The sequence below is a fragment of the Eucyclogobius newberryi genome, unplaced genomic scaffold (assembly GCF_026437365.1).
Source record: "Eucyclogobius newberryi isolate DKJ021-1_F unplaced genomic scaffold, fEucNew1.0.hap1 SCAF_20, whole genome shotgun sequence".
Lineage (NCBI taxonomy): Eukaryota > Metazoa > Chordata > Actinopteri > Gobiiformes > Gobiidae > Eucyclogobius > Eucyclogobius newberryi.
Window position 1 is genome coordinate 1,752,138 of NW_027315835.1, and position 15,977 is coordinate 1,768,114.

General features: G+C 51.0%; 1 protein-coding gene across 1 annotated transcript; it reads right to left on the reverse strand.

Annotated features, from left to right (window-relative positions):
- Positions 1–493: 493 nt before the first annotated feature.
- LOC140369445 (NLR family CARD domain-containing protein 3-like) lies at positions 494–15,719 on the reverse strand. Its single transcript, XM_072456792.1, has 10 exons — positions 15,199–15,719; positions 14,589–14,657; positions 14,442–14,516; positions 6,267–6,330; positions 6,012–6,201; positions 4,219–5,938; positions 3,984–4,151; positions 3,734–3,904; positions 1,182–1,228; positions 494–1,093 (listed from the first exon to the last, which is right to left on the reverse strand). Exons 1-10 carry the CDS (start codon positions 15,717–15,719, stop codon positions 513–515), a joined length of 3,606 nt encoding a protein of 1,201 aa, XP_072312893.1. The 3' UTR covers positions 494–512.
- Between the last annotated feature and the right edge of the window lie 258 nt (positions 15,720–15,977).

Sequence of the window (15,977 nt, forward strand, 5' to 3'; positions counted from 1 at the left end):
AAACTGCGCCGCTATTTGACCGCGTTTTATTTACGCTATTTAGCGTTTTAGACCGCGCCGGGTTAAGGTTAGGGTTAGGGTTAAGGTTAAGGTTAAGGTTACGGTTAAGGTTAGGGTTAAGGTTAGGTTTAGGGTTAGGGTTAGCCATGAGGCTATAAGGGAAATGCCGCGGTCCCTGAAACTGCGCGGCAGATTGAGAGAATAAAAGTGTTCTTGAATCTGACTGATTTGGACCTGATGGACCTGTAGCGCCCTCTGGAGTGCACTGACATGAAGGTTGATCTCAGATGGACAGTTTGAGTCGGAGAACATGGATGATGCTAATCACAACCGTTGATAGCGTGTTCTGGTCCAGCAGTTAAAGGCCTGTGCGAGGGGCCTGTGTGAGGGGCCCGTGTGAGGGGCCCGTGTGATGGGCCCGTGTGAGGGGCCCGTGTGATGGGCCCGTGTGAGGGGCCCGTGTGATGGGCCCGTGTGAGGGGCCCGTGTGAGGAGGATGCAGACAGAAGTATTCATTCTTTGCTCACCAGAGACACTGAACCCTTCTGCACTCTAAATCCAGCAAACAGAGGCTCAGAGAAACGTGTGTGGAAACTGTGCAGGAGGATCAGTTTATCGAAGGACGCTTCATAAAAGGAGATGGATCCTCCTGCGAAATCTAAGTACACGGCCACTCGCCCGATGTAGGAGGCGGTGGAGCGGGATGCATTTGGCGACCGGTACAAGAGAGGAGTGTAGGGGATGGTTGACACTCTCCCACCATGAGCAACGCCGTAACTTCCCCTGGAGATCTTTAGAGCCCAGGATCCTCTGTTTGCCCCAAACTCACAGTTTTTCTCGTCTTTTTTTGTTAAGATTCCATTGCAACTCAGTGCAATGTAGACACTTCCATTTGGTCTCAAGTCAAAGTCCACTTCCCAGTAACAGCGCCCCATCAGCTTGCTGGTACCCAGGACCTGAGGACAGAAGTCAAATCTCTGCTGCTCGTCAGGATACGGCTGGTCTTGGTCCACATACGTCGCTGTGCAGTTGTTCTCAGACAGTCTGAGTTTTCTGTTTGCTGTGTCTGGATCCAGAGAGAGTTCAATGAAATCTGTGGCACATAAACTAGACGGATTAGCTTGTTTCTTCTTCAGTAAACTTCCGTAAAAATCTGAATACAGTGTGAACAGAAGACTTACACTTCGTCAGACCTGGAGTCAGCCATTTCTCTCCAGCAGGCTCCAGTCTAAAGACAACACATCACTTTTTACACTCAGAGAGTCACAAACAGTCACAAACACACACACATCCATCTTCTTCCGCTTTATCTGGGGCCGGGTTGCGGGAGCAGCAGTCTAAGCAGGGATTCCCAGACTTCCTACTCCCCAGACACTTCACCCAACTCCTCCGGGGGGATCCGTGGCGTTCCCAGGCCAGCCGAGAGACATAGTCCCTCCAGCGTGTCCTGGGTCTTCCCCGGGGCCTCTTCCCTGTGGGACATGCCCGAAACACCTCACCAGGGAGGAGCCCAGGAGGCATCCGGAACAGATGCCCGAGCCACCTTGCTTGAGGAGCAGCGGCTCTACTCCGAGCTCCCCCCGTCTGACTGAGCTCCTCACCTTATCTCTAAGGGAGCGCCCAGCCACCCGGCGGAGGAAACTCATTTCGACCACTTGTATCTGTGATCTTGTCCTTTGCGTCATTACCCAAAGCTCATGACCATAGGTGAGGTCAGAATGTAGAGTGACCGGGAACTTGAGAGCTTTGTCTTTGGACTCAGTTCCTCAGTTCCACAACAGTCGATGCAGCGACTGCATCACTGCAGCTGCTGCACCGATCCAACTGTCAATCTCACGCTCCATCCTTCACTCACTCGTGAACAAGACCCCAAGATACTTGAACTCCTCCACTTGGGGCAAGGACTCCCCACCCACCTGGAGAGAACAAGGACCCCCCACCCACCTGGAGAGGGCAAGCCACCTTTTTCTGGTTGAGAACCATGGCCTCGGATTTGGAGCTGATTCTCATCACAGACGCTTCACACCGATGTCTAGAGCTGGTCCAGTGTTCCACGACCAGGACCTAAACCACCCAGCCCCTCAGTCCCCGGTCTCTGCTACCTCTTCAGAAGACGTGACGGTGGGATTAAGGAGATCCTCAAAGTATTCCTTCCACCGTCCGACGACATCCCCAGTTGAGGTCAGCAGGTCTCCACCCGCAGGCGTCGGACGGTTTGCAAGAATTTCTTTGGTGCCGACCGATAGTCCTCCTCCATGGCCTCCCCGAACTCCTCCCAGGCCCGGGTTTTTGCCTCTGCGACAGCTCGAGCTGCGGCTCGCTCGGCCTGCCGATACCTGTCGATGACCTCAGGAGACCTAAAGCCAGAGTGGCCTGATAGGCCTCCTTCTTCAGTCTGACGGCATCCCTTACTTCCGGTGTCCACCACCGGGTTCGGGGGCCGCCGCGACAGGCACCGGAGACCTTGCGACCACAGCTCCGAGCAGCCGCATCAACAATGGAGGTGGAGAACATGGTCCACTTGGACTCAACGTCCCCAGCCTCCCCCGGGACATGGGAGAAGCCATCCCGGAGGTGCGAGTTGAATACTCTACTGACAGAGGCTCTACAAGACGTTCCCAACAGACCCCCACAATGCACTTGGGTCTGCCAAGTCTGTCCGGCTTCCTCCTCCACCAGAGGATCCAACTCACCACCAGGTTGTGATCGGTTGACACACAATGAACACTTAACATAAAGGTTTAAGGTATTAAATGCTCTTCACATTTACTAACATCATTAGGCCCCCCCTCAGGCCCTTCCTGTGTTTGGATTCCAAAGGCATTTCTCAAGGTCTTTCTTCAAGGTATGTTTTTTCTCTAAAACCGCGGACAACTATTTATGCAGAATTACGCCAAGATATGTCATAGATTTTGTTGACTGGGTAGGTCTGAGAGTCAAAGGGGGTCAAAGGGGATAATATTATGAAGGAAATGCATCCAATTAGTTCTGGTTTGGTCAAAAACATAATTTGCATCAAAGACAATTTTTTGTTCCTTCCCATCAAATGTAAGACCATTGATTGTTTATGATTGGCTAATATATTGGGTAAATGGTTCCAAGTAAAACGCAAACAAAAGAGGAGACCACGCACAACCCTGTCTTACTCCTCAGAGTCAGTGGATCTGTCAGGTGACTCTTGATTTTAATTGTCGATGTTGGACAATCGTAAAGAGCCTCAATTTTTTTTATTATTAAGTCATCTATTTCAACCGTGTTTAAGTAAATACATTGTATTTGTCTCATTGTGTGTAAAGATGGTCATATGTCGTCTTGTGTGTCTCATTGTGTGTAAAGATGGTCTTATGTCGTCTTGTGTGTCTCATTGTGTGTAAAGATGGTCTTATGTCGTCTTGTGTGTCTCATTGTGTGTAAAGATGGTCTTATGTCGTCTTGTGTGTGTCTCATTGTGTGTAAAGATGCTCTTATGTCGTCTTGTGTGTCTCATTGTGTGTAAAGATGCTCTTATGTCGTCTTGTGTGTCTCATTGTGTGTAAAGATGGTCTTATGTCCTCTTGTGTGTGTCTCATTGTGTAAAGATGGTCTTATGTCGTCTTGTGTCTGATCTTTGTGGATTCAGTTTGGGAGGATTTGTTCCATTATTTTGGACATAATTGAGGTGAATAAACGATAGTCACATTCAGGATAGAAATAGTCTCTATGAGGCACAGTCCAGGGGGCAGTGTGGTCTCACCTGACAGACTGCAGGGGGCAGTGTGGATCGTCCCGTAGAGCAGTCAGTTTCTCTGCTGTGGGTCCTGGATGGTTGTAGCTCAGGTCTAACTTTCTCAGATGGAAATGGGCGGAGCATAGAGCTAACGCCAGAGCAGCCCCGCCCCTTTCTGAGACCAGACATCCAGACAGCCTAAAAACACACAGAATTACACTCATGTGGACACAAGGGGCAGCGTTACATTCATGTGGACATCATGGGAGCGTCTCACCTGAGAGTCTCCAGGCTGCAGGGGGCGCTCTTCAGTCCATCACACAGCAGCTCCACTCCTGAGTCCTGGAGGTCGTTGTTACTGAGATCCAGGTGTTTGAAACTGGAGGTGCTGAGGACTGAGGCCAGAAGACCACAGCTCTGAGGGGTCAGGCCACAGCAGGAGAGACTGGAAACACAGTTTTTTTGTGAGTTACCCAAATTCTCTATAAACGTTCTGAATAAAATAATCCTACATGGCTTTGTTTGACACTTTTATCACAGGCAGGAGCCTCAGGAGAGCCTCCTCCGATGGATTGTAGTTCCTCAGGTCAAACTCCTCCAGGTCAGAGTCTGAGGACAGAAGGAGGAAGGTCATGGCCGTCCAATCAGCAGGAGACATGTCTCTATGAGAGAGCTGTCCTTCTCTCATCTTCTTCTGTATCTCCTCCACCAGACTGCGGTCGTTCAGCTCGTTCAAACAGTGGAGCAGGTTCAGACTTCTCTCTGCAGACAGACCCTCTTCATTCAGCTTCTGTTTGATGTACTTCACTGTGTCCTGATTGGTTCGGTCACTTCCTGTCTGAGTCAGCAGACCCTGCAGCAGCCTTTGATTGGTCGGCAGAGACAGCCCCAGGAGGAAGCGCAGGAACATGTCCAGGTGTCCGTTTGGACTCTGTAAGGCCTGGTCCACAGCAGAGCTGTGGAAGATTTTCTCAGACTCACTGAAAGTCTGATGGACGTGAAGAGCAGCCAGAAACTCCTGCACACTCAGATGGATGAAGCAGTAGACTTTGACCTGGTGCAGGGCTGACTCCTCTCTGAAGACCTGTGTGAACACTCCGGAGTACACTGAAGCCGCTGCAGCGTCCAGCCCACACTCGCTCAGGTCACTCTCGTAGAAGATCAGGTTTCCTTTCTGCAGCTGCTCAAAGGCCAGTTTTCCCAGAGACTGCACCATCTCCCTTGTCTCTGGAGTCCAGTGATGGTCTTCCCATGATCGCTGGTGAAACTTGATGTTCTGGACTTTGGCCTGCACCACCAGGAAGTGGACGTACATCTGTGTGAGAGTCCGAGGCAGCTCTGGGCTCTCTGTTTGTTTCAGAAGCTTCTGTATAACTGTGGAGAGGATCCAGCAGAAGACCGGGATGTGGCACATGATGTGGAGGCTGCGGATGCTCTTGATGTGGGAGATGACGGTTTTGGCCTTGTCTCTGAACCTCTTCCTGAAGTACACCTCCTTCTGCGGGTCGGTGAACCCTCGCACCTCTGTCACCATGGAGACGCACCACTCAGGGATCTGATTGGCAGCTGCAGGGCGCGTGGTTATCCAGAGGCGAGCGGAGGGAAGCAGACTCCCCCTGATGAGGTTTACCAGCAGCACGTCCACTGAGACGGACTCTGTGGGGTCGCTCAGGACCCGGGTTCTGCTGAAGTCCAGAGGAGGTCTGCACTCGTCCAGACCGTCAAAGATGAAGAGCACCTGGAGCTGTTGGAAGCTGCAGAGATCTTTGGATGGACTGAAGAAGTGGTGCAGCAGCTCCACCAGGCTGAACGGTGTGTCTCTGAGCACATTGAGCTCTCTGAAAGTGAACGGGAACAGCAGCTGGAGCTCCTGGTGGGCCCCGCCTTCAGCCCAGTCCAGACTGAACTTCTGAGTCAGCACTGTTTTCCCCACGCCGGCCACGCCCTTTGTCAGCAACGCTCTTATTGGCTCTGGTGAATGTGGGCGGGCTTTAAAGATGTCTTCACATGTGATGGTTTTCTCTGGAGTGGCCGGTGTCCTCGACGCGCTCTCCATGAGTCTGACTTCATGTTCCTGGTTGACCTCTGAGGCCCCGCCCTCTGTGATGTAGAGCGATGTGTAGATCTGAGCCAGGGAGGCGGAGTCTCCTGTTTTAGCCACGCCCTCAAACACACGGCCAAACCTCCGGCGCAGCTGAGACTTCAGGTTACAACCAGCAGGAGCAACAGACTCTGGTGACAGACGCAATAGAGTTTTAGGTTAGACTCAGGGTAAAATAACAGGCTCAGCAAACTATGGTCTTACTGTTCCTCAAGCGATCGGCCAGATGCTCCTGGTCCATCCTCTTCAGGAAGTCCAGGGTGATGTTCAAGACCGCCTCTCTGCTGCTCTGCTCTGACTCACTCTCAGAGCATTCTGGGTAATCTGAGGCCAAGAGCCTGTAGTGCCACTGCAGCTGCTTTAAGACAAACCTCACAATGTCCTCCTCCAGACACTGGGACAGAAAGGCGTGTTTATTTCATCTTTGAGGCAGAAACATGAACGTGTTTCTTCACTGACCTTAAACACAGCATCCAGCTCAGTCTGAGGCAGCTTGGATCTGGAATCATTTAGAATATGATATCTGAAGATAAGAAACAGAGTCAAACCAGCATTCAGTGATATCATGAGCGTAAGCTGTTTGACATTGACAAAAATTAACTGAAAATGGTTTGAAAATGGACCTTGAGTCTGGAATAAAAGTTGAATGTTATAACTCTATATCACGAAAGGACTTCCGGCGCCGGTGAGGCTGGCTGCACGTTACAATGCGCTCTTACTTTTCCAAACTTTTTATGTCCTATTTATTGTATTTCTGTACATATTTTTACATACATCCACTGGCCAAATGTGTACACACCGACACGCGCTCTGGACACGCGTCGATTCAAACTTTATTTGGCTGGATTATTGTGTTTTTCTTCTGTCGCGGCGATGTGCGCTGGACTCGCGCCCCTCCCCCGGCGGGTGTACACAAAGGGACGACTGATTTACCTGAGAGGCGGCGCCAGAGCTGGCGCGGTCTCTCCCGGAGAAAAGCACTCCATACCAGGGGAGATCTTAAGAAAGACACGAAGGGGCCGGGGAGCTGGTGCCAAGCTCCGGGAAAAGAAACGCCGCTTCAGACCTGCGCTCCCAAAGATCGTCATGGGAAACGTGAGGTCGCTCCACAATAAGACAGCGAAGCTCAGAGTCTTACAAGGTATGAACGGGAATACAGAGACTCTAGCATAATTTTGCTCACAGAGACCTGGCTAACCCCAGAAATGCCGGACCGTATTGTCGCTTTGGACCATTTTCACCTCCTGCGCGCAGACCGGACGAGGGAGAGTGAAAAGAAAAGAGGTGGAGGCCTGGAGGTGTTTGTCCATGAGAAGTGGTGTAGATCAAGCCACTGCTCAGTTAAGGAGCAGCTGTGTAACAAAGACATTGAACTGTTAGCGGTTAGCATGAGGCCATATTATCTGCCCCGGGAGTTCTCACACGTTATTGTAGTGGCAGTGTACGTAGTCCCGTCTGCTAACGCTGACAATGCTTGTGATGCACTGCTCTTCTGCACCAGTAGATTACAAACAAGCACCTACAGGCTCTCTTCCTCGTCTCGGGTGACTTTAACCACGCTTCTCCCTCTTCTGTTCTGCCAACATACACCCAGTATGTTACCTGCCCCACCAGAGACAATAGAACATTGGACTTGTTTTTTGCCAACACCAAAGAGGCTTATTTTTCTTCCCCCCTCCCTCCCCTGGGCAGCTCGGACCACAACCTTGTACATCTGAGGCCTGTGTATGAACCCATCGTGCACAGGCAGCCTGTGGTGTCCCGTGAGGTGAGGATGTGGTCTGCTGAGAGCCAGGAGGCTCTGAGGGACTGCTTCAGCACCACTGTCTGGACTGAGCTTTATGACCCACATGGGGAGGACATCAACACCATCACAGAGTGCATCACGGACTACATCAACTTCTGTTTTGAGAACATTGTTCCCTCCCGGACGGTGCAGTGTTTTCCAAACAACAAGCCATGGATTAACCGTGAACTGAAGGCTCTGCTGAAGGAGAAGAAGAGAGCCTTCAGGTCAGGGAACAAGGAGGAGCTGAAGACTGTGCAGAAGGAGCTGAGGAGGAAGATCAGGCAGGAGGAGGCTACAAGAGGAGGAGCAGCTGCAGCAGAAGAACATTCAGGGAGTGTGGAGGAGCCTGAAAACCATTTCAGGCTTAAAAGTCCCCCCTGTCCAGACAGAGGGGGACATACAGTGGGTGAATGATTTAAATGCTCACTTCTTGAGGTTTGATCGGTCACCCGCCCCTCCCCCTGCACAGCTGCATGCTCCCTCTTCCACAGCTGGACAATGCCCTGCATCCGTTCCTCTTCATTTCTCTGCCCTGGACCATCAGCTCCCCACTTCACCTGGACTCACCCATCCCCCCAGCACATGGTCCCCCTGCCAACCACTGACTGTCACAGCAGCACAGGTGAGGAGTGAGCTGAAGAGGATTAAAGTGAGGAAGGCAGCAGGACCTGACGGCATCAGCTCCAGGCTCCTTAAGTCCTGCAGATGAACTGTGTGGAGTTATGGAGCATGTCTTCAACATGAGCCTGAAGCTGAGGGTGGTACCACAGGTCTGGAAGACCTCCTGTCTGGTACCTGTGCCCAAGACACCGCGCCCCAAAGACCTCAACAGCTTCAGGCCGGTGGCACTCACGTCTCATCTGATGAAGACACTGGAGCTGGTCCTGGACCACCTCCGCTCCACCGTGAGCTCAGCCATGGACCCGCTGCAGTTTGCATATCGGCCTGACATCGGAGTGGAGGACGCCGTCATCTCCTGCTGCACAGCTCTCTCTCTCACCTGGAGAAGCCTGGCAGCTCTGTGAGGATCCTGTTCTTCGATCTTTCCAGCGCCTTTAACACCATCAGCTCCTGAGTGACAAGCTGGAGACGGCTGGTGTGGAGTACGACCTGCAGAGTGGATCCTGGACGACCTCACAGACCGACCCCAGTTTGTGAGAGCCCGGGACTGTGTGTCTGACACTCGGACCTGCAGTGTGGGACCTGCAGTGTGGGGGGCCTGCAGTGTGGGGGACCTGCAGTGTGGGGGGCCTGCAGTGTGAGGGGCCTGCAGTGTGGGGGACCTGAAGTGTGGGGGTGCCCCAGGGCACTGTCCTCGCGCCCTTTCTCTTCACCCTTTTCACTGCAGACCTCAGACATGGACAGCTGTGTCTTGCAGAAGTTCTCTGATGACTCTGCCATCATCGGACTCATCACAGATGATGATGTGGAGGACAGAGGACTGGAGCAGGACTTTGTGGAACCACCTCCTCATCAATACGGGGAAGAACAAGGAGATGGTGGTGGACTTCCACAGAGGCCACGCCCCCCTCACCAGTGAACATCCAGGGACGGGACATTGAGAGAGTGACTCATACAAGGACCTGGTGTTCATCTGAACCACAAACTGGACTCATAACACAGAAGAGCCAGAGTCGGCTCTACCTCCTGAGGAGACTCAGGTCTTTTGGAGTGACAGGGCCGCTCCTGACAGGGCCACTCCTGACAGGGCCACTCCAGACAGGGCCACTCCTGAAGACCTTCTCTGACTCTGTGGTGGCATCAGCTCCTGTAGGTGTGGTCTGCTGGAGCAGCAGCATCACAGAGAGGGAGAGGAAGAGGCTGGACAAAGTCATCAAGAAGTCCAGCTCCGTCCTGGGCTGTGCTCTGGACTCGGTGCAGGAGGTGGGGGACAGAAGGGTCCTGGCTAAACTCACATCTATGCTGGACCATGAGTGTCGCCCCCTGCAGGACAATCTGTCCCCTGTAGGACACTCTGTCCCCTGCAATGACACTCTGTCCCCTGTAGGACACTCTGTCCGCTCTGGAGAGCAGCTTCAGTGACTGATCCACCCTCACTGTGTGACGGAGACGTTTCACAGTCTGTCCTTCTGCTGCTGTCACACTCTACAACAAACACTGTCATGCCCATGTGCAATACTGTCATACCCATGTGCAATACTGTTGTAAATAAGAGTGTTTACTTTACCATTATTATTAGTATTATTTGTCTTATGCCAGCTATTTTTATTAGGCAGAGCAAAATAATATGTCTGTTTGCCGTAACTCGACCGAGCCGTCAAAATTATAGCCGACTGAAAAAAAAATATCAGCATTTTGTCAAAATTATGCCAAATTCTTTTATTTTTCTTATATTTCGCCGACTCACCGACCGTTTTTTCAAAAATGCGCCGTGTTGAATAATTTTGTATCACTGGAACTCGCTAAAAATATTACGAAGCCGAAAAAGAAATGAAAATGAAACTTAACACGAGCGGAGAACGTTCAACTCATTGTCTGTTGAAGCCTGACCCCTGGCGGTCACTGACCCCTGGTGGTCACTGACCCCTGGCGGTCACTGCGTGTCACTGGCAGAATAGAAAAAACGGGATTCGACAGTGGCTGAAATATGCAGAATTTGTCATATATGATGATCAAGACGTCGACGATTCTACGACATGAAAATGGCCAAAAAATAAAATCATTTGTCCTGTACAAAAATAGTTTATTTGGTGGACTTATTCATTTTTTTGTTTTGTACATTTACGGTAGCATCTCTTTTGATAAATGATAATATTAACTTAATTTCATAGGCAAATTATCATTATACAAATTTGGATTTTTTTATGTTTTAAAGTAAAAAAAAAAAAAAGAAAAGAATTTGACTTCCTTCCCACTTGAAAAAAATTGGTAGGGTTACGCCAAACATACAATTCATTTTGAATCTTTTTTTTGCCTTCAAAGTTTACAAAAAAAATAATTTACCTACCTACCCACTTGAAAAATGGTGGGTCGGGTTACAGCAAACACAATTTATTTGGGGCAGCCTTATCATTATTATTTTATTTTATTTTTATTTTCTTCCCTCCATTCCCTGTTAAGATATGAGAGGACCTGTTTACAGGAGTTTTGTTAATAAGAGTTTTATTTATAAGAGTTCTTCTATTAAGAGTGTTTCTTTAAACTTCCTATAAGTGATCTGTCCTTTTCCTCTGTATCTGCTGCGTTGCAACAATGGAATTTCCCCATGTGTGGACAATAAAGGATTATCTTATCTTATCTTACTATGTACATATCATGCCGTTTTGTTTTTCATTGTTCAATGTTTTGTTGTTTGTGTTGCACCAGGACAAGTTCCTATGTCTGTGAATTATGTTCATTGACAAATGGCAATAAACCTTATTCTGATTCTGTCTTAAGTTTTTGTGCAAAATGAAACAAACATAAAATAGAAATCCTCATGCCCTGAGTTATTCTGGAAAACTGGTTTAGTGCAAATCTGCTTAAAGACCCAATGTTTCAGTCCAAGTCAAAGAATTAAAATTATAAAAATGTATGTTTTGCTCAGATTTCTCTTTCTGTTCCAGACTCTCGATGTCCAGCCTCAACCGGCTGTTTTATGAGTGGAATAAAACAATCTCAAGATTTATATGGCAGGGTAAAGTACTTCAGGTGAAATGAGAGCGTTGCTGGTGTGATCCAGAATGTTGTGCTCAATGGTCTCATACTGAGAGTCATGTGGTGCCAGGGGTTCCTGTACAGGTCTTATACTGAGAGTCATGTGGTGCCGGGGGTTCCTGTACAGGTCTTATACTGAGAGTCATGTGGTGCCGGGGGTTCCTGTACAGGTCTTATACTGAGAGTCATGTGGTGCCGGGGGTTCCTGTACAGGTCTTATACTGAGAGTAATGTGGTGCCTGGGGTTCCTGTACAGGTCTTATACTGAGAGTCATGTGGTGCCGGGGGTTCCTGTACAGGTCTTATACTGAGAGTAATGTGGTGCCAGGGGTTCCTGTACAGGTCTCATACTGAGAGTCATGTGGTGCCAGGGGTTCCTGTACAGGTCTCATACTGAGAGTCATGTGGTGCAAGGGGTTCCTGTACAGGTCTTATACTGAGAGTCATGTGGTGCCGGGGATTCCTGTACAGGTCTTACTGCAGATGACAGACGCTTGAGTCATGAGGAGGAAGTGAGGAATCCCTGGCTCAAATCTGTTCTTACGACATGGAAGGAGCTGATCAGAACAAACTAAACACAGATGTTACAATCTTAAACTGGTAAAACTTTATGACCAAAGGTTTTTTACCAAATAGAACTGACCTGAGACTCAAGGTCTGGAGGACAAAAGGTCTAAAAGTTTTTCACCAGATGTAAAAGAGAATCACATGAAAAGCTTTGAAGTGTTGAAAGAGAAACAGGACTTTTATAGGTTTTTACACACAAAGAGTTATTATAATCAAGACATGAAACAAAGTCATGACCTTTGTGACCTCTGACTGAGATGTTTATCAAGGCGAATAAAGCAGTATATCAATGCATTTCTAATCTGGACAAATTAGTAATTAAGTAAGTGAGAAAGAGAGTCATTTTGTTTTGAACGGATAAAAATGGGAGCAAACGGTGCCATCTCTGATCAGTGCTCTTCTTGTTCAAGTGTAACTTGGTGGACCTGCGTGTCTTGGTGGACCTGCGTGTCTTGGTGGACCTGTGTGTCTAGGTGGACCTGCGTGTCTTGGTGGACCTGCGTGTCTTGGTGGACCTGCGTGTCTTGGTGGACCTGCGTGTCTAGGTGGACCTGCGTGTCTTGGTGGACCTGCGTGTCTTGGTGGACCTGCGTGTCTAGGTGGACCTGCGTGTCTTGGTGGACCTGCGTGTCTTGGTGGACCTGCGTGTCTAGGTGGACCTGCGTGTCTTGGTGGACCTGCGTGTCTTGGTGGACCTGCGTGTCTTGGTGGACCTGCGTGTCTAGGTGGACCTGCGTGTCTTGGTGGACCTGCGTGTCTAGGTGGACCTGCGTGTCTTGGTGGACCTGCGTGTCTTGGTGGACCTGCGTGTCTTGGTGGACCTGCGTGTCTTGGTGGACCTGCGTGTCTTGGTGGACCTGTGTGTCTAGGTGGACCTGCGTGTCTTGGTGGACCTGCGTGTCTTGGTGGACCTGCGTGTCTTGGTGGACCTGCGTGTCTTGGTGGACCTGCGTGTCTTGGTGGACCTGCGTGTCTAGGTGGACCTGCGTGTCTTGGTGGACCTGCGTGTCTTGGTGGACCTGCGTGTCTAGGTGGACCTGCGTGTCTTGGTGGACCTGCGTGTCTTGGTGGACCTGCGTGTCTAGGTGGACCTGCGTGTCTTGGTGGACCTGCGTGTCTTGGTGGACCTGCGTGTCTTGGTGGACCTGCGTGTCTTGGTGGACCTGCGTGTCTAGGTGGACCTGCGTGTCTTGGTGGACCTGCGTGTCTAGGTGGACCTGCGTGTCTTGGTGGACCTGCGTGTCTAGGTGGACCTGCGTGTCTTGGTGGACCTGCGTGTCTTGGTGGACCTGCGTGTCTTGGTGGACCTGCGTGTCTTGGTGGACCTGCGTGTCTTGGTGGACCTGCGTGTCTAGGTGGACCTGCGTGTCTTGGTGGACCTGCGTGTCTTGGTGGACCTGCGTGTCTAGGTGGACCTGCGTGTCTTGGTGGACCTGCGTGTCTTGGTGGACCTGCGTGTCTAGGTGGACCTGCGTGTCTTGGTGGACCTGCGTGTCTTGGTGGACCTGCGTGTCTTGGTGGACCTGCGTGTCTAGGTGGACCTGCGTGTCTTGGTGGACCTGCGTGTCTAGGTGGACCTGCGTGTCTTGGTGGACCTGCGTGTCTTGGTGGACCTGCGTGTCTAGGTGGACCTGCGTGTCTTGGTGGACCTGCGTGTCTAGGTGGACCTGCGTGTCTTGGTGGACCTGCGTGTCTTGGTGGACCTGCGTGTCTTGGTGGACCTGCGTGTCTAGGTGGACCTGCGTGTCTTGGTGGACCTGCGTGTCTTGGTGGACCTGCGTGTCTAGGTGGACCTGCGTGTCTTGGTGGACCTGCGTGTCTTGGTGGACCTGCGTGTCTAGGTGGACCTGCGTGTCTTGGTGGACCTGCGTGTCTTGGTGGACCTGCGTGTCTTGGTGGACCTGCGTGTCTAGGTGGACCTGCGTGTCTTGGTGGACCTGCGTGTCTTGGTGGACCTGCGTGTCTTGGTGGACCTGCGTGTCTAGGTGGACCTGCGTGTCTTGGTGGACCTGCGTGTCTTGGTGGACCTGCGTGTCTTGGTGGACCTGCGTGTCTTGGTGGACCTGCGTGTCTATGTGGACCTGCGTGTCTTGGTGGACCTGCGTGTCTAGGTGGACCTGCGTGTCTTGGTGGACCTGCGTGTCTTGGTGGACCTGCGTGTCTTGGTGGACCTGCGTGTCTTGGTGGACCTGCGTGTCTTGGTGGACCTGCGTGTCTTGGTGGACCTGCGTGTCTAGGTGGACCTGCGTGTCTAGGTGGACCTGCGTGTCTAGGTGGACCTGCGTGTCTTGGTGGACCTGCGTGTCTTGGTGGACCTGCGTGTCTTGGTGGACCTGCGTGTCTATGTGGACCTGCGTGTCTTGGTGGACCTGCGTGTCTAGGTGTCTAGGTCTGTCGCAATTATTATCCAAATAAGGCTGTTTCCCCCTCATCTGCTGCTGAAGCCTCTACAGGCCGCTGAGCAGTACTGCAGGAAGCTTGGTTCTTCTTCTCTAGAGAAGCTCTAACTGAGCATGTGCAGAGGAGAAGCTCTAACTGAGCATGTAAAGGACGCTACTTGTATTTTCAGATGTTTTAACTGTGCTAAAGCTACGCTTACAATTCTGTGTTTGTGGACTCACCTGGGATCATCTTCAGGGGATCCAGAGTTCAGAGGCTTCAGAAGCTTCGTGGACTTGTCGTGCAGAGAATCGCAGCTTGAAGGAGATTTCAAGTTAGAATAATCCAATAATTAATTAAAGAGAGAATTCATATAAATGTTTTCTCACGTGGGATCAGAAGGACTTTTAAAGGCCAGGGGGAAGTCCATGGAGCGGTTATCGCCTTCGGACACTCGCCTGAAGCAGAGCACGTGTGAAACAGTTTATGAGACAAACAGTATTAAATCCGTCTTGTTGACAAAAGAATGTAATATCACCCACGTTGTCTGTTCGGGGCGTCGCCCTGACTGTGCTTTACGACTGAAAGAAACAACTCATCAAACACCTTCTAACTGCAGCGCAAGAGCAAATACTGTGTTCAAATGTTACTCTCACAACGCTGAATATATTTTACATATCATAAAGAAAAGCAGTACTTACTGAGAAGACATGCTCCACTCGTTGCTCTTGCCGCGCTTCAGGGAAGAATGTTTGACGGACGAGTTTGTGACGGGAAAACATGGGCAAAGGTCGATATTTTTATTGGCAGAATAAAAGCTTTATCATGACGGGATCTGATCATGAAAGCCTCCAGATAAAGGACAAGCAGAGCTCACGTGGATAAACACGACGCTGCAAACGTGGATTATTCAAGAGAGACACGTTTCCATTGGACTGAAAAAAGGTCATGAACAGTGTGAAATGTTTCGTGATGTTTCTCTAAATATCAAATATTCACTGCTTCAGCTTCAGCAAAGTCATTTTAGCCTCTGGCCCCTGAGCTCGGACACCACTCTGGCCCCTGAGCTCGGACACCACTCTGGCCCCTGAGCTCGGACACCACTCTGGCCCCTGAGCTCGGACACCACTCTGGCCCCTGAGCTCGGACACCACTCTGGCCCCTGAGCTCGGACACCACTCTGGCCCCTGAGCTCGGACACCACTCTGGCCCCTGAGCTCGGACACCACTCTGGCCCCTGAGCTCGGACACCACTCTGGCCCCTGAGCTCGGACACCACTCTGGCCCCTGAGCTCGGACACCACTCTGGCCCCTGAGCTCGGACACCACTCTGGCCCCTGAGCTCGGACACCATTCTGGGCCCCTGAGCTCGGACACCACTCTGGGCCCCTGAGCTCGGACACCACTCTGGGCCCCTGATTCTGGCCCCTGAGCTCGGACACCACTCTGGCCCCTGAGCTCGGACACCACTCTGGCCCCTGAGCTCGGACACCATTCTGGCCCCTGAGCTCGGACACCATTCTGGGCCCCTGAGCTCGGACACCATTCTGGGCCCCTGAGCTCGGACACCACTCTGGCCCCTCCACTCTGGCCCCTGAGCTCGGACACCAGGTCTAAACCAGGACCAAACCAGGTCTAAACCAAGACTAAACCAGGTCTAAACCAGGACCAAACCAGGTCTAAACCAGGTCTAAACCAGGACTAAACCAGGTCTAAACCAGATCTAAACCAGGTCTAAACCAGGACTAAACCAGGTCTAAACCAAGACTAAACCAGGT